General features: G+C 38.7%; 1 protein-coding gene across 22 annotated transcripts in view; it reads left to right on the top strand.

Moving 5' to 3' along the window:
• KLF12 (KLF transcription factor 12) overlaps positions 1–23,941 on the top strand; it is a 413,801-nt gene that overhangs the window by 174,959 nt on the left and 214,901 nt on the right. For all 22 annotated transcript variants that reach the window (XM_026493403.4, XM_057308105.1, XM_048215555.2 and 19 more), the window contains one exon: positions 10,188–10,277. In XM_026493403.4, the coding sequence (XP_026349188.1) occupies positions 10,188–10,277 (90 nt within the window). The remainder of the gene's footprint in view (positions 1–10,187; positions 10,278–23,941) is intronic.

Raw genomic sequence — 23,941 nt, forward strand, 5'->3', positions numbered from 1 at the left:
TTTTGTTTTCCCCAAATCATTTTGAAACTTTTCTACATTTCGAATTACAGGCCACACTAGGTACTTTCTCCAGTAACATACATGTTAGATATGTTGTAGTAGTAAATATTTTTCTTTAAAACCATATATTTCTGCGCAATCATATGAAGCAGAGCCATAAGTAAAGGGTTTTTAGCACTGTATCAAGTAGCATTTGGTTGCTGGGAAGGGCTGTCAGACACTTTATGGTTGTGCCTTATAGTTAGAGATGTTAAATGCCGTCCGTGGGATGCCCCGGGAGAGGCAAGTTGTGTCTGTATGTAATTGGTGTGCATCCTCACAGTTTTAAATAGACAACATAGTTAATTCTTGCCATTTTTCCTGAGAAAATATATTTTAATTGTGTAGCTCAGTCTTCCTTCAGTTCCTATCATCAGTATTTTTTTTTTTTTTTTAACAAATCTACCATTTCCAGGGAGCCTGGGTGGCTCAGTCGGTTAAGCATCTGCCTTTAGCTCAGGTCATGATCCCAGGGTCCTGGGATCAAGTCCTGCATTGGGCTCCTTGCCCCACAGGGAGCCTGCTTCTCCCTCTGCCTGCCACTCCCCCTCCTTGTGCTGTCTGTCTGTCCGTCTCTCTCTTTCTCTTACAAATAAATAAATACAAATCCTAAAAAAAAAAAAGTAAGCTTGGAAAGGATGGGTAATATAGTATTACTACTCCTAATTAAAATTATTTAATATAGCTATTAACATAAAAGACTTGTGAAGTACTGAAACACTTTGTGTGCATTATCTCGTTGAATCCTTAAAACAATTCTGTGAAGTAGAAATTTATCTGCATTTTATAGATAAAAAAACTGAAACCATAAGAAGGTTATCCACCAAACAAGTATGTTGAGTCTAACCCAGGAAGTGTTTTTTATTGAGCCCATGGTCTAGGCAATATTCTATTCCTACTTAAACTTCTGTGTAATTATGAAAGCATACAGAAAAAAGCATAGACATGGAAGATAGAGTGCTTTTAAAAAGGTAAAAGATCAGGTAGTTTGCATTCTTGGAAATGGTATTGGGAAAAAATGAAAGTAGATACGTAACAGCATTACCAATAGAAATATTGACTTAGCACAGGATTTATATGATATATAAAATTTAATTATTACACCTGAAGATATCATTTAGGGAATCTGGAAAAGTCATAGTTAGAGGTGAATATACTTGGAAATTGACAGATTACATTTTGAGTCAAGGCTGTGCATTTGGCAGCCAACTAGTAACGTCTTCATGGCATTCCCAGGATCCAGAGTATTGGGGGAAAAAAGAGAGAGGAAGTGCATGGCCGCTTTGTGATGTGTCTGACGTGGCTGGCCAAACAATGCAAAGTATTGCAGCTTCGTCATTGTCAATATAATGTTTTACTAACGATTACTTTTGTTACATTCTTTGACAACATGACATAGTGCTTTTATATGCTTTGGCAATCCTTGGATGAAATAACCTGTAAAATTCACCTTTTTCTACCTTTACTTTTTTGAAACATGCTTTAAAAACCAATATTGTGCCTAGGGTTTTTAAGGAATGTAATATGATCTTTGGTATAAAATTTTAATAAAAACCTAGGTTACTTGTTTGCAGTTTACGTATCTTTCTGGTTATGGAGGACAACGTTAAGGTCAAGCTTTGTCTTTTTGTTTTCATCAGAATAGTAAAATAAAAAAAAATTAACTTGGATTTTTAATTCTCAAAGTTCTTTTACTTATTCCCAACTCCTTAGTATTATTTCTTAAGGCTGTGCAGGAGACAAACACTCAACAAGCCCATGTTGTAATAAGATAATCCATTTGGATTTGATAAGGAGCCATTTGACATCATTGTAGACCAGGAAAGGTGGAAATATAGGTCAATAGTCATTTCCTTTGTTTCCTACAGAAAATAAATGACTTAATACTTGATAGTCATCTTAATTTTCTCTAGGCACAGAAGACCCATGTTGTTATTTCATTACATAATCCATTCAGTGTTCTGGATGTGTTTTCATTATTATCCACACGATTTTCATAAAGGGTGATGACTGTTGAATATGTTAACGTACAGTCCTTTTAAACTTGTACTTTGGCAAAATAAGTGTTTTCTTTCTTTCTTTCTTTCTTTCTTTCTTTCTTTCTTTCTTTCTTTCTTTCTTTCTTTCTTTTTTAAGTTTCAGTAATCACAGAAGTCTGTAAACCATTACAAATCTGCAGTCAGTGTTAGTAAAAGCAGAGTCAGTTCTTGTCTTGAATATACATGTTTGCTTTATTTCAACCAAACCTGTGTTTCCAAGTTTGGATACATTTGACTTTATGTATCTCTTAGAAGAGTTGAACATACTCAGCCTAAGAGAAATCTTTCTCTGTGTGTCATAGATCTTGAGTATGCAAAACTATATTGAAATTAAATGATATACCCAAATATTCATGTAACCCAGAGTAGAGTAGGTCCTGTAAGGGATATTGGAGGAATATATGACATGGTTGGCTTTTCCTGTTGGGTTTCCTGCGTGAGCCTTTGTAGACAATCTAGAAGGATTAGTGCCATCATTGACACTCCCACTCGCTTTGTTTCATCACCAAACTTCCTCCTTGTCAATCATCAAAGGCTATTCATTCTATCTATGAACTATTTCTCAAATATTTTTCCTCCTCTTTTTTTCCTACTGCCATGGCCTTAGGTCTAGCTTACCATCTCTCCCCTGGGCTACTGGGGTGGCCTATGAACTGGCCCTTCCTTCTGCGTCCAGTCCCATCTGTTTATAGGGCATCTTCCAAATTAATCCTAGTGCTATCTTTCTAAACACAAAGCTTAAACACACTGTGCTTTTTTGCTAAACTGACCTTCACAACTTCCAGTCACATATTGTGTTATGCCCAAACACATTTCTTCCCCATGTACCTCCAGCTCTTGAGGCAGGGAGCTTTTCTATCTTGTGCACTTGTGTCCCTAGCAGCTAGCATATAGCGGCATTATAAAAACATTTTTTAATGAATAAATGAAGTGCTATAACATATAAGACCCTTTACAACCTGACCTGATCTCCTCTCCAGTTTCTCCTCCAATGAGCAGTATGTTCCAGCCACACCAAATCCTTTACCGTTCTTCATAAATGTGGGGTATTTTATAGCCCTAATAAGATTGTGCTTATGCTCTTCTCATCTGTCAACAATCAGTTATCACCTGGGTCAGTTAGACCCAGGAGAATGAATTGACCTTACGTCTGCCTACATTTATTGTTCTCATTAGTCCAACAGATATTTACTTATACATACTACCTGTTAGACACAGTTATAAGTCTGGGGATGGGGATACTGTTATGAACAGGAATACAAGGTCATGTCCTTCCTGGAACTTACATTCTAGTGTAATAGCACATAAAGAATTTGTCAGGTAGTGATGAATATGAAGATGGAATAGAATACACAGAGGCCCAGAGGAGAGGACATTTTTGACATGGCCAAAATGTAGTCTGAGCAGAATGGTAGAAAATGGGGTTGGGTAGCTGGTTCGAGGTGCATCAGACGTGTGGTCCGGGGTATCTCCTGTAGGCAGGGTAGGGACTTCAGGCGACTCTCGTACTGTTTGCCTTCAGTGTATCTCTGATCAGCCTGCCTTTGCCTTGCTGCTTCCGCCTCAGCCCTCGTTCCAGACTTCTGTCAGCTCAGGAGCCCGAAGCACACTAGCCAGAGTAGCTTGGGCAGCTCTGGGCTCCTAGGGTTTGCCGCTGAAGTCCGAATACTCGGCGGCTGAGGTTCTCTATCCCTGATAGCAATGGAAAGTAGACTTAGCCCCAGAGTTAGACTGCCTGCCATTTTCCTAATCTTGGGCAGATGACTTAATCTCTCTGAATATGAGTTTTCTTGTCTAAAAGGGACATGGTAAAAGAAAAAAAGGGGGGGATAAATGACTAGAATGAAACTCAATAAAAATTTCTCCCTTTTGTTCACTGATAATACTTTAAATGCCTAAACAGTGCCCGACACAGTAAGTAATTTTTTAATGAGTCGGTAAACGTACAAGCAGATGATGTGATGGATGTAAAGCGCGTGAAACAACACTCAGTACCTATGTGCGCAGCAAATGGTAGCTGTTGTTATTATCGTTGCTAATATTATTTTTAAAATTGTGATCCCTGTGGTCATCCTCTAGTTGTGTTGCAGGTGTTATTGTCCATGTGTGGAGCCTGTCTACTGTGCTGGTCATTTTGCCCGGGCTCATGGTGCCTGGTTTCTGTGTGCATGTGTGTGCCTAGGGAAGGAGGCTTGGGCTTGGCACATGATTTCTAATTCCTGCTCTGTTCCCTAGCTCTGGCCTCTGCTGGCACTAAGCCCTCAGAATTAATGTCTGCTAGCCCTGTAGACAGTCTTGTTTCTGGCTTCCTTTTCCAGGACTGAAGTCACTTGTCTCTTGTCTTTATGTATTAATCAAGATATAATTGACATATAAATTATGTTAGTTTCAGGTGTATAGCATTAATGATTCGATATTTGTATATATCGTGACATGATCACAGTGGGTCTAATTAGCATCCATCATCTTATATAGGAAAATTTTTTTCTAACATCCATTCTCTTAGCAGTCTTCGACTAGACAATACAGTATCATAATACTGTAGTCACCATGCTGTGTATTACATCCCTATGACTTACTTGTTTTATAAGTAGAAGTCTGTATCTTTTGACCACCTTCCCCACTACACATAGATAACATACCCCACCTCTGGGAACAGAACCACCAGTCTGTTCTCTATATCTATGAGCTCATTTTTTTTGGGTGTTTACAGTTTGGTTGTTTTTTTAAGATTACATGTATGAGCAAGATTGATTGATTTTTGTCTTTCTCTGACTTACTTCATTTAACATAATATCCTCAAGGTTGATCCATGTTGTTGCACATGACAAGATTTCCTTCCTTTTTACGGCTGAATAATTCTTTTATCTTTACATGACATCAAGACTACTTGTTAGCTCATCCTGATAGCCCCATACCCATTCCTGCATGTTGGATATCTCCCTGCAACGTGAATACTTGCCCAGCTGGACTGAAGTTTTGCCCTCCTTCTCTAGGGTTTGGCTGGTGGTGGGTGGACACTTCTCTTGCCATATTGTCCTGGTTTTGTTTTTGTTTTTGTATTTTGTTTTTACCTGGTTTCTGTTCTTCAGTCTTTGGCTTGACTCTGTTATTTGCCACACTGCCTCATCGTTCACAGATGTGGTGTGGATGGAAGGAGGTGACTTTGGCATAACAGAGACTCTCACTGCATGTTTGGAGAGATTTGGCTAACTCACAACCCCCAAGTGTCTGCAGTTCTTCAGAATATGAATGACAAAAATAATATTCTGTTGCACTTTGTATTAATGCTGGGGTGGAGAGTGTTATTTGGAATCTCAGATGACATTTCTAAAATATCAGTGTGAACCGCATTGTTGTGTCAATTTAGCATTTGCCAACATAGGAAACGGAATGATCGTTGCTATCAGGAAAAAAGAAGCTTCCACGTGGCTTATGTCTCTCCTTATGAGAGACATAATTCCACGTTTCAATGGGAGGAATTTATGGAAGAGTTTTGTTTTTAAGACTGAAGGTAGATACTTCACAATGATGTATATATGGATCATTGGAACCACTGAAGGGAATTTAAGTTGAGAGTTCCAATAGGTTTCTAGTTTAGCTCTTAGTTCTGCCAATGTGGTCATCAATGTGATATCCTCTCTGCAGTGCTACAAAGCAACGAAAGGTGAAAGGGTGGGACCGAAGGGCAAAGTATGTTTGGACTGATATTTATTTTGTACCATTAGAGGTACTTTGATTATGCATATGCCTTGTACCGAATTGATTGATCATTGCGAGGATATGTGAGCTTAGAGCAATATGCTCTTACACTTAATCTAAGAGATGATAAATTAAATGTGATGCTCAGATGTATGTCTCTTGCGTATCAAGTGTAGAGGGCAAAGTTCCTGTATCATCCAAGTGCGTGAAACTGTTGTGTAAATATTGAATGAGCCACCAAGGGTATATGAATATTTTTAAAACACTGGATAGCAGATGAGATTACCATAGATTTTTCTGGATGTTGAAATCTGGATGGGATTGACTTGCTAAATTAATTATGAGGTATTTCTAGGTTAGGAGGCATAATCTCATCAAGCCAAGAAAATGTGTTGAAAGTTTAATTTAAAGGGGAAAAAAAAGGAAATAGCTTTGAAACCATGGGCTTTTTTGACCTCTTACTGATATTCCCCAAAATGTTGATACTCACCAGTGACCAGAAGTTGCACGTTCACTTCACTCACTAAATTAGCTCAGTCCTGAGAGGAGCTGTTAATGGGGATTCCAGAGTTCCTGAGAGAGAGAAGGAGAGAGAGAAGAGCAAGAGAGAGAGAGAGATGGGGAGGGGTGGGTTGGGGTGGGGAGGAGGGAAGAGAAGGAGGAAGAATGGGGGATGGGGAGAGAGAGAATTGGTTTGAAACAGAGCTGTACTCCTTGGTAATCTAGAGACCTTGGACAATTTAACTTCCTTGTATCTCAGATGTCTTATCTTCAGAGAATATAGCATTGACTTCTTGGGTTGCTGTAAGGACTAAATTAGTATCCCTTTGTACAAGGTCTGGTCCTTAATAAATATGCAAATATTATGTGTTGTTATTATGTTTGTTACCAAGATAATAATAAAATGATTTTTTATGCTACTGTGTGATTTGTTGTATAGTGATAGATATTTGAAACTATTGGCTGCGTGTAATTCTAATCTCTTAGGTTTGTTGATCCTTACCTATATAAAGCAAGACGAATTCACAGATTCTCTTGTGTTTCAAGCACAAGTTTTGGGATTACGATAAAACAGTTATGTTTTCTCCAAAGAACTGGATGACCCACAGTTAGGAGGAGGGTGTAGAAAAGCCTTGCATTTTGGGAATAGGAGGACAAATTCTAGTAGTTGCTATGGGAAAGTCCCACCCCCATTCTGTTTTTATGAGATGATCACTGAGCATCGGTCCCTATGCTTCCTGCCCATTCCATTCAAAATATTTTGAGATGTTAGGATCATTGAAAGTTGTGCTTTTCCTGGTTTTGACTAGGAGGACAACTATCAGCTGGACTTCCGTGTTGCCAAATCTTATTTGGCAAACAGGAAAGTCCAGAGTACCATTCTCATCCAGTGCACATGTAATCGGTCAACAGCCAGCTAATAAATCCGATGGTTAATTTTTGCTTTAATTAATAAAATGTACTCATGCAAAGCAAGCAGTGTAAGTGTATACACGTGTGTACATGTGTGTATGAATGTACACATACACATATGTAAATTATACAGGGTTGTATAATATCAAAATGTTCATTACAACGTAAATATACAAAGAGTACCATGTTACTAAAATTGATGACTGTGTAATTTTATTTACCTCTTGGGACTCAATTGAGCTATTGATTCCACAGCAAATGTGTTTTGATTAAGATCATGGCAAGATATGTTTGACAGCAATTCAAATTATATAGAGTTTATTACATATTTAAAGTCTACAGTCAACTGAGATTGTATGTATCTGATTTTAGCTTAGGGAAATAAATCTATCGATATTTTGTCCTAGGAACTATATCCTCGATGCTATACAATTAACCATGAGCTCCATAAAGCCCATACCTTTTCCTTGATATGATACTCAGTGCTTATGTTTATACTAAACAGGGTTAGAATCTTGAATGTAAAGATTAATATAATTAATATATGCTTTTATATATTTACATATATATAATATGCTTTACATATATATTTACAATATTGTTTTTAGGCATATATATAAATTGAATCTGCACTAGTTGAGTTGAATAGTTAAGAATTGGTTTCTTAGCTATGAACATTGTCATTCATGGTGTTTATTTTGGTTGTGGCTGTGGATGATCCTGGAAAATCAAGGAAAGAGACGTATTTCCTGGGAAAACTTAATTTCTAAAAAAAAAAAAAAACCTCTCGAGGTGTTTTATTTTTCCACTCTTATATGAAACTAAAATGTACATCCTGTCTCTAGCACATGTAGGATTATTCAAGAATAACAATAAAAAAATCATGAAGATACAGTGATATTTAAATGTGCTAAATGGAACACGGGCCCAGTCAGGTTTTCATGATTTATCAGTTTTTAACTTCAAAGACTCTGGTTAGCTTGCATTTTTAAACTACCGAGTTTATCACAGCCTGTGCGGAGAGTGGTTCAATATCAGCTGTAAATTGGTACAAAGCACTAAAAGGGACATTAGCCGCTGATCAGATTCCAACAGTTCATTAAACCTGTCTTTCCAGAATCGCTCTTTGTCTTTTCCCTGCCTTTGCAAGGCATCTTCCCTTTTAGTCTGGGCAAGACCTCCTCCGGGGTAGGAAGCAATATCAACTCATTCTTCATTGTCTACCAACCAAACAGCCTACGGGATGCTTTGTTAGGGTAGATTTCTGGCTGCTGTGGGGGGCAGGGGCGTTGAGGGCTGGCCGGCTGCAGGAAGGCTTTCTTGAAACTGGGTGGTGGCAAGCCAAGCTGGCCGCTTCCAACCACGGAAGCAAGTGACACAGTAGGATTTGAGATCCATGCCTGATGTGTAAACAACTCACCAACCTCCATGAAAGGATTTAAAGCTTGGAACAAATTAACTGAGCTTGCCAGGGATACACAGTTCTTCCTGCTCGAAGCTATTAGGATTCAAAATGCCCCCAAAATATGGACAAGTCAAAAGCATGAATTAAAAAAAAAATGCATCCTGCCAGTGTTAATAATACTGCACATTTCTAAGAAAAGAACCTGACAGTAGTTTTTCTTCTTATTACCTAATAGACTAGGGTAGCATGGAATTTTTAAATGCTCATTAGTTAGCTCTAGAGTAAATTTGCCTTTTCTTCTTGTTGATGTCTCAGAGCAAATATTTGTGATAAGAGGCCCTATAAATTTTATTTCTTATTTTTCTTAAACAAAAAGGAGTGGCAAGAAAAAGAGATAATTAGAGCTTTACTATACTGCACTCTGTTGGTATTATTTGGTAGTAAAAACATTGATGATTTGTCAAAGTGGGAGTTGTTTTTCACTATTTGATGGAAAAGCAAGTATGTGAGAGGCAAAAACCTGAAGGTTTAGAAATACTACTAACCTTTGTCATCAAAGGTAGGCAAAATATTTAGAAACAGATCTCTTTTTCTTTTAAGGAGACCACTTTAGAGTCATGGGCTTACATTCTATGTTTGAGCAAAGAAACCATTCTAAAAACTCAAACTTAGTCATTTCGGTTTCTTCGCTTGGCCAGTAGATGAAGGTAAAGTTGACATTCTAAACATGTTGTAAAACATGATTTTTGGCCTGAAGCAAGCAGTGGTAGGTGTCTTTCGAACTCCCTTCATAGGTTATTGACTTTAGAAAATCCCCAAAGCTGTGAAAATTAGTAGAGAATAACCTTGATTTCATCTTTTCGTAAATATTGTTTGAAATTCTAGTGAGTCACAATAGAAATAAGGTTCTCCTTTCAAGAAGTGGCAAATTCAGCCAAACATATACCAAAACAGAAAACAAATTGTTATTTATTTTTTGGTTGTGACTTGAGCTTAAAAATTCACTCTCAATCCAAAATTTTTATGAGTTGTTTTTGAAATAGATGTTTGGACGTCAATACATAGAAATTTTCATTTGATCTGAAGTGCCATACCTAAATTCAGTGTCTAGAATTATATTATCTTGTTTTTAAAATTATTTAGACTTTGACAGTAATATGAGTGTATGGTCATTTTTTATCTATTTTCTCCTTTGTGGATTTCTGCACACATACAACCTCTGGTACTAAGGAAGAAGGAAACATCCTTCTCTTTCCTTCCCCTATTGCAGAAGTGTGATGAATTGTTCCAGCCCCATATAAATTAATGTTAAGGTTTCTTTACTCCAGTTTATTACAGTCTGACCTCCAACCCAGAGGTCAGAGATTCAGACTGATTAATTCAACTTCTTGGTCATTATTTCAAATGATAGTTCAGAATGGGGGGGATAATTGGTTATGCTGATATTCTCATTTAATTATACTTCATTGTTAAAAAAATTAGGTTAGCAGTACTAAATGTACGACTATGAAGGAAGGCTCTACCAGATGTCCTCATTTGAATGCTTTATAGCTGACTTTCCCCTTCTCGCTCTCTTTTTTTATTCTCAGAATATCAACACCTTTGAGAACAGAATGTTAATGCTTGATGGGATGCCGTCAGTCAGAGTCAAAACAGAGCTTTTGGAATCTGAACAAGGGGTAAGTTTCCAACGATGCCCCACGCTCTTCTCTTTATGTTCGTGGCGGTCATTTCCAGAGCATCTTGACCTGTGCAGAACACTTCTGATTTTCACTCGCCTATGCTTTTTCTCTCAAGTAAGGATCATCTGAGACTGGTCGATTCTCATCCATTTGCAACCTCAAGCATTACTAACTTAGAAAAGATAACTTCCTGAAATTAGGCAGGTGCAATGATCTTATAAGAACCATGTGGTTTTATTTAAGTTAGTGAATGTTTTGAAAAGCTAATAAAAATCCAAAGCAAAGAGGAATTATTAAAAGATAAGATAGGAATATAACTTCCATGCCAAAATGGCTTGTTTCTTTCTTAGTTAGGAAATTACGGAGTACAAGTATGGGAATGTTACTGTTTGTTGGATTGATTTCTCTTGAGACATTTGTATTTACCCTTTTATATACCATGAGGATTAGAGGACAGTTGATGAAATTTAGGTGCGAGTTTGAAATGCACATAAAGCAAAAGAAGGCTTATTGAAAAATGTTTAGCAAAATTGACAAATTAACGTATGGCTAGTGAAAATATGAAGACTTAAGAGCACAGCTGGATTTCTTTTTTAAAAGGACGTAGGTGATTTTATAATTGTTAATATTTGTAGCTTCACTAGTTAAAATTATAAGGGCAGTATGACTGCTTGCAGCATTGGCTGACCACATTTCGTATTTGAGTGAGAAAGCACGGCTCGTGTGCCCGGGGGCTCACTGCCTACCTGTGTTACTACCCCGCCACCACCGAGGCAGTACAGATGACCCAAACAAGGATAAATGAAGTAAATATTTAATCTTAATCTTATTAATGTATCTCTTACCAAAAAAAGCAAAACATTGGCAATGTTTCGTAGCTGAGCAATCAGAAGACATTTTAAATGTAAATAAAATTTCACTGAAGAAAAATCTGTGTGCATGACTTCAGGTGAGACCCCATTCAGGGGGTTAGGATGCTGCTTGGTTAGAAGGACTTCATAACGAGGAACTGAGGACATGAACCCAGAGGGTAGCATGTAGAGGGGTCTCTCCAGCAACTTCCCCATTCCTGAGCAACATGCGGCCAGGTGTATGGTGTCTCTATGTACAGTCCTCCTCTTCACGCGAAGCCTGTGTCTGAAGCAGTTTATACGCAGTGTTGATTGTTGTAGCTCTGCAGTGAACTTCGTGGGGTATGTCAGCCAATACCCCACTCTCCCCATTCCGTGCGTGGCAGAGCAACCGACTCGTACCGGTTCAACCTCACACTTAGGCGGTGCATCGTTGTGATAGAAAAGACCATGTGACAGTGGTGGATATTATTTGTTCATTGTAGACAGTGCTTCAGAAAAAGTCTTGTGCTCCCCTGGATTTTCTAGCCTGACTCGCGAAGTTAAACTCTACGTCTTCCAAACCAAGTAGTTTTTACCTTGGCAGTTGAACCCAAAATAGGAAGGATTTGTTTTATTTCTTTGGAATTTCTGTTTTCTTTAAGTGCACGAGCATCAGTTTCATAAAATAAATTTCTCCACACCCCGTGTTTAAGCTGAACACACCACACAGACCACAGCATCTCGTTCACAGAGGGTAGCCTTTTTCCATTGCTAATGGAAACGTGAAAAAGTGGTATATTCCACATTGTTGCTTTTATTTCACGAGATATTCTTCAACTTGAATAGTGGTGAGTCTACTCAAGTCACGCATGTTGGAGGAAGGCAGAGAAGTGCAGAAGCCAGAGAGTACTACTTGTGCCTCTGGTCAGAGCCAGGACGGTGCCTTGTTGTCACCAGCTCTGGGCATCTTTGATGATATCAGGATACTTCTCCTTTATATTGTCAATTTCAGTTGTAAGGTAAGGTTTGCATGAAGGATTTAGATGCACAAAAAACAAAAGCCAGGATTCCCAGGGGTTTTACATTGTGAATAAGAACCTCATGCCACTTCGTTTATAGAAAGTATTTACTGCCCTCAAACAGGGACAGGAAAAATGGTAGGTTCACAGGTTTTACTTAACGCTTAGTCATTAAAATCAATTTTCCTGCTTGTGAATGGAGCTGTTGTTAGTATTTTAACCCTAATTTAGATTGTGTATGTTGAAGGGAAGTAGAAACTTGCTTTTTATTCTTTTCCTTAGCTTTGCATGTACTTCTTAAATATACAACATATATAATTTTGTTCTCTGTTACAGTAAAGCTTCAAGAGAAGCAGCCCAGTGTTTAATGAACTGTATTATGACCTAATTATTTATGGAATACAATAATTTGTATTTAATCATTTGTAATATTTCAAATCAATTCTTCTTAGGGTAAAATCTAGACTTTTAGTGAACTTCACTTTTGGTCATTTTACTGGAGTTTTAATTGGGGTATAATTGGGTGGGTGATAGACGGTATCATTTCAGAACCAGAACTAAATATTTTAGATAAACAACACTAGAATTCTAAAGATTTCTTTATTTCAGTCTTATAGGACTCTTTCCTTATTTCCTGCTAAAAGCTGGTTGAAGTTTGATTATTTTTTTAAGAAAGTATAAACATTGGTGAAATTAAAATAATCCTATGTGTGATTATGGGCTTCTGCCAAAGATGAGATACTAGTAACAATGAACACAAAGTTATAGAAATGAATCTCTGCATCACAACAATGAAAGAGAAAGCCTGAGCTTGATGTCAAGGACTGGATTCTGTAATCACTCTGGAAAACCCAATTTCGAAAGTGTTTTTTAAGACATAGACATTAAACGTCCAGTCTTTTGGGGAAGAAAAGTTTCGCATGCCTTTCAGGCTCCGGGCGGCATTGTAGAGAGACACTACCTTACGTGGATCTCCTGTTTCAGTGTGCCATGAACACATATGGCCATTCTCCCCTTCTGGCTATAAATAGTCCCTGTCAGCTGGTCTATACATATCCCCCCACCCTTCCAAGGAATTCAGGACCCGATGACCACATTTCAGAGCTGGAAGAAAGACTGTGGAATGGGTCTAGGTTAGCCACTCTGCTTTCTCTCTTCTCTGAAAAGGTCTGGCTGCCTTGCCTCATTCTCTTAATAGTTGTAAGGTGTGTGAAGGTGGTCATAGGTCTTCAATCAGACTGTAAGCTCTTGGAGGACAAGAGCTGTTTCTTGTATTTTTCTTGTAGGACCTGGTAAGTGGTCAGGAAATACATGCTTTACTTGCCTGGGCATTATAACTGGCATGGTGAAAAAATACGAAAACGGTCATTAGCTCATTATACACCTGCTCTGTCAACTTCATAGGGTTGTTATAAACAAAAAAATAAAAATCGGAAATACTGGAAGCACACATCCTCATTGATGGCATAGCGTTGATCTTATAGTCATGTGAACTGAATAGAGAGAGTAACATATCGACGCCAACTCTGCGTGCCTGCCTTCTGTTTGGAATTCTGTGACTCTTGCATTCTTAGTTTTGTGTGATATCTAAGTGGATTATTATTGAAGTCTCTTGAAATATGACTTCAGTTTTCTTCGGGCTTGTCGATAATGCAGCGCGTGCTGCTAAGCCGTCCGTGGGAAGGGCATGTGCTCTTGTGATACACTTCAGGGGCTCAGCAAGGAGTGCTGGAATGACTTTGACTGTGACCTTTGGTGCTTGTGTCCTGCTGTTACAAGAGCTTCCCAAATGCTGTCAGCCTTTGGATGTTTTAACATGTTATTAAGCAAAGGACTAAAGCAGGAAGAAGAGGACTGGAACGATTCCACCCAGAGATAAGGCGGTAACAGAGAAAGGGTACTGCCTCAAAGACATAAAATGTGGTTTTTGTTCCTGGCCTTGCAGCTTGCCAGCTTGAATGGCATTGGGAAGTGACTTCATAACTCTAGGCCTCTATGTCCTCATCTGTACAGTGGGGGTGTTAAAGGCCGGCCCAGGTTCCATCTGACATTCTTCGATTCTGGTAATGGGCCAGGAGTGTGAAAAAGCATTTCCCATCAGGAGTTTAACCATCCTACCACAAGGAAGCTCCCTGTGTGTGGAGGTAGAAATGCGTAGACTTTTAAAAAGGGACAGACCCAAGTTCAGATGTGCCCTCTGCCAGGGGCCAGCTGGGTCCCCTTGGTCTCTGTCCTCCTATTTCTCCTCTTCTGGGAGGCGAAGTGAACCGTCCAGCCTCCTAGGAGCCTGCCTGCATGTGATGGGGGCTGAGTAAATGTTTTCCCTTTGAAGAAAAGTAGGAATAAAAAGTGCCCCATTGCTTCAGTTTCTATGGATGCAATTCTCGTATCGTATTTGATAGATATTAACCATCTGGATTAATTTAGAATTTTAAAAGAAGATTTAAGGTAAATCTCCAAGTACAATCCTTATTTTTTCATTTGAATTTTTACTTAAGCATATCTGGAGAAATATTTCAAATTCTGATTAGATTTTATCAGCTAAAAAATGGGATAATGAAGCCAGAAATCAATGATTGTATTAACACAGAAATGACATCATATTTTGATGTGACAGTAGTGTTTGGCCACAGTTTTTTTAAAAAGGAGTTCTGAGTTTGTATACGTCAGAGATACTTATTGATATATTTACAGGTGAGATGAGTAGGTGTCTGGCATTTGCTGCACAGTGAAGTGGGAGGGGAGAATGGATGGGGAGAAACATGAGATAAGACTGTCCAGGAGTCCGTCATTATTGAAGCCACACGACCAGTACCCCGGGAGCTCATGTAACCGTCTTGCCTAATTTTGTGTATGTTTGACATTCTTGAAAGTAAAATGTTTAAAAAGGCAAAGAAGCTCTCTAAATTAAAACAGGAAACTTCATCGGTGCACAGGCGTCAGAGGGAGTCCTGAAGGAAACATGCCTCACGCAGCCACCCTCACTGTTCTCTGAGTCTGTGGGGAAGGGGTGGACCCGAGTCCCTCCACCAGCCACAGCCATGCTCACGCCTGTGGTTACCCCTCCTCTCCCTTCCCCTGTTGAGGCAGGTGCAATTCTGACCTGTGGCCCTTTAGGGAGAAAGTGGTAGGAAGAGTGGAGCAGAGAGAGAGAGGGAGAAACACGTTGGGTGTTTTGCCAATTTTAAATGCTCCAAGCAGTCAGTGATTGGGTTGTAAAAGACCCATGTGTGTTGCACTGGGGGACGAAGCCCAATGCCTCTTTACCACAGCGTGGAGCCCCGAAGGGTGCAGGTATGGCGGCAGACAGGTTTAATTGTATCCTCCGTGGCTTACTAGCAGAAAATGTCAGGCCAGAGATCCCTATGAGCGCCCTAATTTTAGAGATAGGGTAGAAGAGGGGCGCCTGGGTGGCTCAGTTGGTTAAGCGGCTGCCTTCAGCTCAGGTCTTGATCCCAGGGTCCTGGGATTGAGCCCCGCATCGGGCTCTCTGCTCAGCAGACAGCCTGCTTTTCTGCTCCCCCTGCTTGTGCTCTCTCACTCCCTCTCTCTCTCTCTCTCTCTCTGTGTCAAATAAATACAAACTTAAAAAAAAAAAGAGAGAGAGAGAGGACAGAAGGGAGTAATGGTCCTTTTCCTAGAGGCAGGTTGCAGTAACTCTTGCAAAGCATTCTGCAGGACATTCATACAAGGTGGTGAAGGCATTTCTGTATCACAAAGGACTGACTAGCACCATTAAGTCAACTATATTGTACCTTCCTGTAGAGTGGAGTTTTGCTTTATGCTTCTCATTATTCCTCATCATCTCAGTACAGGGAGCTTATAGCTAGGCAGGGCTCAATAAATAGTGATTCAGATGCTATTTATCGTAAGTGAGAGCCAGTGCCAGACTGCGGAATATTGAGGATTTTGAGACAGGTGCTATTTTGGAAAAGACCCCAATCTGTAGGCTTAATAAAGAAATAGAGACAGGTGCAAGTATTGTAGATGAACCTAGACATGTGCTATGAAATGTTTAAAACAGGCAGTTAGTTATATTAAAATTTAGTAGCTTTCGAGAAAAAAAAAACCCAACAACAAACCTTTTTCTTTTCCTCAATAAACCGTTATGTTTAATTTAACGTAGAAGGTTTAATATATATCTGTGTGTAAAAGCTTAGCAAGATAGTGTTACTTTAATGACTTTATCAGAAGAAAAGAAAAAGCATTGTAAAAATGCCACTTGCATTACCCTTTAACAGAGGCTCATTATTACCTCCCCTACTGTGGAACAGGAGCCAGCCTAGCTAGTAAATTGGTAGAATTATCTTAGACATATGAATTTGCTTATCATTTAATATTCTCTGATGACCCACTGCTTGAGATCTTTTGATCTGTCGTGAAATCTTTGCATGTCACTACCTGGCTTCAAAGAAAAACATATGCCGAAGCTGTGTTATTCCTAATCCGAGAAGACCATTAAAAAAAAAAGGGCAGGAAAAAAATATCTGTACTTGCAAAATTCACTTTAAGGAACAGCTATCCTCCACTAAAGAAGCCGAGTTGGACTGATTTTAATAATGTCAGAATGGCCAATAAATGTATTAATAGAAAGAATTGAAAATCAATGAGCTGTGATAGTAATTACAGATAGTACCCAAGGGAAATATAGCAGGCAGACAAATCCTTTCCCTCGGGGGCTGCCCTGGGCAAAGCTATGAAGTTGATAATTCTGCCCTCTGTCTTTCCCCTTAGCAATGTACTTTCTCCTTCAACTTAATTCTCCTCCACTCAAAACCCAGACACTCCCAACTCTCGGGGATGTGATGGCTCACGGTACCCACAGATGACCGGTTCTAACTGGCGTCTCCTTAACTGAGGAAAATGTAAAGTGCTATTCTTTCCAGGGGTCATTTGCATTTTTATAGGGTCAGTGCTTTGTAAAAAGGAACACTTCTTAAAGAGATTCCATGCTCCGAGTAATTTGGGAATTTCGAGTTGGGGAAAATTAACCTCTCCAGAATATTTCAGTTTGCATGATTGTGTTCTCCTTCTTGTACTGGTCTTTGTGGTAGAATTTGAAAAACAAAATCTGGACCATGAGGCAAGAGTTGCTCTTTATCTAGATGTGTTTTCATGTGCTAATATTTGCATACAGCTTTACAGTTTGTAACTGTGATTATAGTTTATTTAACCCTTGGAGGACTTTTGCTTCTGACCACGGGGGAATTAATTGCTATGGGAATTGACCTCTTACCATAGACAACTAGAAAGCCAGACAAAATATATGAAACGTGTATACGTATTGAACAACAGGCAGTTAAAGACTGTGATCCTTGGGAGTAGGGCAGAAAAGGAGGTGAACTTTACTAAAGCCTTAGCCTTCTGCCTAAAGGCAAAGCAGGGATAAGAACCCAAATAGGGCCTAGCAGTCACTGAGTTAGGCAGGTGGGATTGGAATTTGGGAAAGGTCAAGGCAATTGGTTTTTAAGGGGAGCAATAACAAAGAGGAAGGACTTGTACAGAGAGAGCTCCAGAGATCCTCAAAGTGGTCCTCTTAGAAGGTTTTGTCTAAGTAAAGATCTACCTGTACGAAGGAAAACAAGGAAAGAACAAGGAAGGCAATAGGCAGAACAGTTCTTTTTCTTATTTTTTTTAAGAAATTTATTTATTTGAGAGAGGGGAAGAGAGAGAGAGAGCAAGCAAGCATGAGTGGGGGGAGGGGCAGAGGGAGAGAGACAAGTAGACTCCCCACTGAGCACAGAGCTTGACTCCGGCTGGATTCCAGGACCCTGAGATCATGACCCTTGCCAAAGGCAGATGCTTACCTGACTGAGCCACCCAGGTGTCCCACGGGAACAATTCTTATGAACACATACAATTCACGAAGACCAGAATGGAGAGACCACTTTGTACATGGGGCATTTGATAGAGGTCTCAGAAGGGCCACAGGTTAGTAATGAGGCTGAATTCATCTTACAGTCATCTGGGCTGGGTCTTGCCATGACAGACATGAGAAGCAAACCCTGAAAGGAGCAAACTGACCTGAAAGTTGCTTAATTATGCCAGAGCAAAGTCCAACACTCTAGAGGAAGACGCGACAAGATCTAGCCTTCAATCATGTAAAAGCTCCACTGTCTGGCAATTGATCATAATTGATTGGATTGATCAGATAGAAAAAAAAAGACAAAATGAACAAAAGCTCTGTGACCTGTGGAACAATCTCAAGTAGTCTAACATATGTACAATTGCACTGTCAGGATAGGCAGGGTCAGAAAAAATTATTTGAGGAATCATGGCTGGTCATTATCCAAATATGAGGAAAACCCACATATCCAAGAAATTCAATTAGCCCCAAGCAGAAGAAACCAGACCAAAGCATAAAATAATCAAATTGCTGGAAACAGGTAATGAAGAATAGTCTTAAAAGCAGCCAGTAGAAAAGAGGGGTATATATCTGATATACAAAGGAGCAAAAATCAGACTTCTTATCAGATTCTGTGCAAGACAGAAGAAAGAACTTCCTTAGGTAAAAGAAAAAGGACACTGGATAGAAATCTGGATCTGCAAAAGGAAATGAAGAGCACTCAAAATGGTAAGTATATAGGCAAATATAAAAGATGTAAAAAATATTTTTAAAAGAAAATTATGCAAAGCAAGCAAAATAACACATTGTGGAGTTTTAACATATTGGACGAAAATGAGCAACAGCAGTAGCACAGAGATGGGGGCATGGAAGGAAGTAGACCATTGGATATGGTATTATTTGAAGGTAGATGGTGTTAAGTTAAAGGTGTATATTGTAAATCCTAGAACAACCACACACACGCGCGCGCGCGCACATACACACACACACACACAGTAAAACAGCCAATGTAGTTAATAAACCAATGGTGGAAATGAACTGGAAGCATTTTTTAAAATACTCCATTTTCTCTGAATGAAGGCAGAAAGAGGGAAGGTGAACAAAGAACAGATAGGAGGAATAGAAAACAAAGAGCAAGTCGGTACATTTAAACACTATATGTTAATGGTTGTGTGAAACGGGAAGAGTTTAAGCACTCCATTTAAAAGATGGATTGATTGTCAGCTTGGGAATAAAAGCAAGACCTAACGACATGCCATCTGTACGATGTTCTCTTTAAATATAAAGATACAGGTACGTCGTAAGTAACGGGATAGAATCAAGAAGAGTCAAAATCATGAAGCAGAAAAGAGAATGGTGGTTGTTAGGGGTTTGGTGGACCGGAATGTGGGCAGTTGTTTGATGGTGTAGAGTTTCAGCTTTGCAAGATGAAAAAAGATGTGTTACAGAGTAATGTGAATGTGGTTAACACTACTGATCTACACATAAAAAGATGGTTGCGGGTAAATTTTGTATTTTGTGTTCATTACCTCAATTAAAAATAAAAATAAGTTTAAAAATCTGGAGAACTGATGATTCATAACTGTACCAGAGAGCTTGTATGGATTATTGAACTGAATGGCTGAAGGAATACTTCAGCAGAAATCATTTCAAATGGCCTCACATGGGACGTGACTTTTTCAAAAGCCTTCTTGTTACAGCAGCAACCGTGTGTGAGGAAATGGCCCTACTTTTACTTACAATAGATACTTCTTAAATAAATGTTGGCTTTAACAACATCCTTCTGACGCTGGAGGAAAAATTCTGTGTGAAACGTGAGATCATTTGGGTGTAGGTCATCCCTGTCTTGTTGATTGTGGACAAGGCTTGTCCTTCTCCAGATAAGACACTGGAATTCTTATGTCCGATAACATTTTTATTATTAAAAAATTTATATTTAGAAAACCTTTCAAGAAGAAATTGAAGCTATGATCACATTACCTTGCAATGAAAGCTGTTATGGTTTAGGATATTTTCTTCCAGAAACATAATAAATCTATACTAGACATTCTTTTAAACAAACGGAAAGTAAAAGGACAGAAAAAGATCTATATACTCTAAATTACAACAACAAAAACAACGCTGTGGTCCCTTTATTAATATTAGAAAATAGACTTCAGAAAAAGGAATATAGCCAGAGATAAAGTAGAACATTTCATAATGGTAAGAGGATCAATTTATTTATAGGACATAACAGTCCTACATGCTTTTGCACCTAAGTAAACCCTTGAGTGTATGTAATGTCATTCTCGTTACTAAAGAAAATCGCAGAGATCGTGTGTGTCAAGGTCACACCACCAGCAAGTAACAGGGATGGAACTGGAGTCCCAGTCTTGTGAATCAGAATCTTTTCAGTATTGCACGCTTTCTTTGTTGCTCAACTTTGATAGCTGTTGTAAGTAGGATATTTTAAACGGTCTGATATAAAATAACTCCCACTATACTATTAATGTTTAAGAAGGATTTAAGCGGATCTTACGGGAAGTTTTAGTTGAGCACTCCAATAAATGCAGATTTACCTAGAGAGGCTCAGTGGCCATTCCAGTCGTCTGCAGTAAGTATGAACTCTTGGATCTCTCTTTTATTGTATCTTAATTGCATAGGATTAAAAAACACTTTTTACTATATAATGTGTTTGTTTTAATATAAAATAATGTTTTCAAGGTATTTAACAGTAGGTAGAAATTACAAAAATATTCCCTGGTCATCACCTGGGCAAAATTGTATTTCATTGTGTGTTGTTTTGGAAATCTAACTGAGCAGAGCTGACACCACACATCAGATTCACCTTCTAGAAAACTTCTTGGTGTATGTCCTGGGATCTTGAGAGCCCAGAATTTTATAAATATGTAACAACATAAAGATGTCAACTGTTGCTTTTTTTTTTTTTTAATTGCTTTACAAATTGTGTCAGTCATCACTGAGGGCAATGCATACTTTGCAACCAAGTCACATTCCACCTGGTGGAAAGTTTGATCAAGTTAGTATCTTGCTGACTGGTCGTGTCTGTGGCCTGTGAAAAAAATGAGTCTGTCTCTTATCCACTGGTTAGTCCTTTTTCTTGTCTGAAGGGAATATTGTCAGAAGATTTTCTTAGTAAAAGAGTATTTACTTCTTGTCAATTGTAAATGAACTCTGATGTTCAGATGACCTGTAGTTCCCATGATCAACTCTGTTTCCAACTCTCCAACTTCAGTTTCATTGCTGTGCTCTTGTCATAACTTATTATATCTTTTTCAATAAAGTCATGAGGATTATAATTGAAAGTATTCACTCTTAAAGCCTTTATCTGCTAAATAAGACAATCTTCTTGTTTTTTAAAGTGAAGAGAGAGAATGTACTTTTCTTAGGTTCCTTTTTCTTTAAAAAAAAAACAAAACAAAACCTCAGGTGTATACTTTTTTGTTTTCAACGTGGAGGAAATTAACGCAATTGTAGGTCTGAAACCTCTAACCTCCTTTTTGTCTAAGTCACCTCTAACCAAGAAGTAGAATAAGTCTCTCGGGTCGCTTCAAATGCATTATAAATTTCATATGAAGAAGAGTATTCAGACCGTTTAAAAATGGATCACCAATATATTATTGTGTTTACTAAACAAAGAGGCAAAGCTTTTGAGGTGAAGTATTTTCTATGAACAGTGTAGTGCTTTCTGGCACATTTTGGGGACTTGGCAGTTGGACATTGTTTTTAGGCCCATACACATGATCTTCTCATGTACAGGATATGTTTTCTCCCTCAGTCAATACTATACTCAATGAAAACTTATTCTTTTTAAATTTTTGTTTTGAAAATTTTTAAATAAGTTCTACCCCCAACGTGGGACTCAAACTCTCTACTTCGAGATCAAGAGTCACAAACTCTACCTACCGAGTCAAGCAGGCACCCCAATAAAAGCTTATATTGTTGGAAGTTTCAGTTTTTTACCCGCAGCCACTTTGCAAGGGAAAATGATTTTCATATACATCATCATTATTACTGTGATAAATAAATATCAATAATATGTCAAAACCCCGAACGTCCATTGTTTCATTGAGTCATGAATTAGATATAAAGACAGTTCTCTTTCTGTTCTCATTGCATGACTATGTGCTGTCATTTGCTCTCATCTCCCTCCCACCAAATTTTATTGCCACAGTCGCGTCTAATTTCCACATTGACATTGTACAAATACATACAAGTGAGGTGTTGCCTTACTCTCTCCTCCTTGGGTTATTCTCCTTGGGGTATATTCACATTTCTTTGCAGGGTTTTTCTTTTTTAATGTTTTTTTTTAAATTATGTTAGTCACCATACAGTACATCCCTGTCTTTGCAGGGTTTTTGAACTACAGAAATGTTTCTGAGAAGGATGTGAAACATTTTTGTATATTTAAATCCAGGTATAATAAGGGGTATGGAATTCAGCTAGAATAAATGAAATTATATACATAAGGCTTAATAGTGGGCTATGTATTAAGTAAGCAATAAATAGTATATGATATAAAATGCGACTGATTTCTTAAATTAATATTTTTTTGCTTTTTCTTATAGGAAAAATGATGCATATTTGGTATGCTGTAACATTTTGAAATAGGTGGGGAAAAAAGCCACCAAGTAATTGATATCCCTAGTTTTCGAATTACGTAAATTATCACCTTTACGCCCTGAAAAGTGACTTGCTATTTTAAGAGACCTATGGCTTTTGTTAGAGTAAATTGTTTTCCAGTGAGGTGAAGTCGTACCTACATGATCTGACCCTACATTATGTAGCTGACATGATTCACCAAACCTTCTCACCGTGTTATCGGAGGGTGTAACGCTCTTTTGTGATTGCTTGACATCTTTTGTGTGTCATCTTGACTTTTCGCTGGCTTCCCATATTGTGATTCCAATCCCCCTGAAGTAGAATCTTTAAAAATAACCCCAACAGAAACCCCTGCACTTCCTAGACTCGTACAGCTAGGATACGGACTTGCTGCCGGTCAGTTGCACCACGCGCCGGGGGGACACGGAAGGTGGCAGTGCGAGGCTGCCTGCTTATGGGAAGACTGCTCTCTGGGTAAGCGAGATGATGGGAATGTCTGGCTCTTTGACAGATGCTCTGGCCTCAAATGCTAGAAGACAGGAACAGTGGTGTTTTCACTGGACGAGGCTTGTGCTGTGGTTTGGCTTTCCTCCACCCATTGCTCCTTGCTATGTAGAATTTAAGCATGCTTCTCTGACCTACAAAGAGATTTTCTGAGCCGATATTTAAAAATATATCTCTCTCCATTTCAAATAGAGTGTATTCTGTTGTTTACAACTGCTACTCACGTTCCTGCTTCAGTATGTTGGGGTTTAGCTCAGTGATTCTCTGGTCAAGTGCATGCACTCTGGAGCTAGACTGGCTGTATTGATGTTCTGGCTCCAGCATTTTTTCTGTGACTTGAGCAAGCTAGTTATTTCTATCTCAGTTTCTTCATCTATAAAATGGGAATTATAGTAGTCCCTACCCTGTGAATTTCCTGGGAAATAAAGGAGTTAATATATATAATATTTGCTAGCTGCTTGCTTTTGCTTCATCCTAATTTGTTCCATCCTCTCTGTTCCTGTAGCTGATTTTGGTCGTGGTTATCCTGCACGTCCCAGGACAACATCTCTTTTCCATAAAGTATATCCCCATTGATCTCTCTCTTCTCTGCACTTTTATTGAGTTAACCTGTCGTCACTAGCCATCTAATTTAGCACTTAGTTGAGCTCAAATTGCATTATGTGTATTAACTGTTTGATTTCAAGCACATTCATTTGTGAATTCAGTCTCAAAATAATCATTTATAGTGCAAGTTGTTAGGGATCTAGGTAGGCAGGAGCCTAACGTGAAGGAGCCCCCCCCCCCAGTTTATTTGGAAGATGATTATTAAATATCCCAACAGGAATTGCTGTGAAGGGTAGCGTTTAAGGACACTGA

The sequence above is a fragment of the Ursus arctos genome, unplaced genomic scaffold, assembly GCF_023065955.2.
Source record: "Ursus arctos isolate Adak ecotype North America unplaced genomic scaffold, UrsArc2.0 scaffold_10, whole genome shotgun sequence".
NCBI lineage: Eukaryota > Metazoa > Chordata > Mammalia > Carnivora > Ursidae > Ursus > Ursus arctos.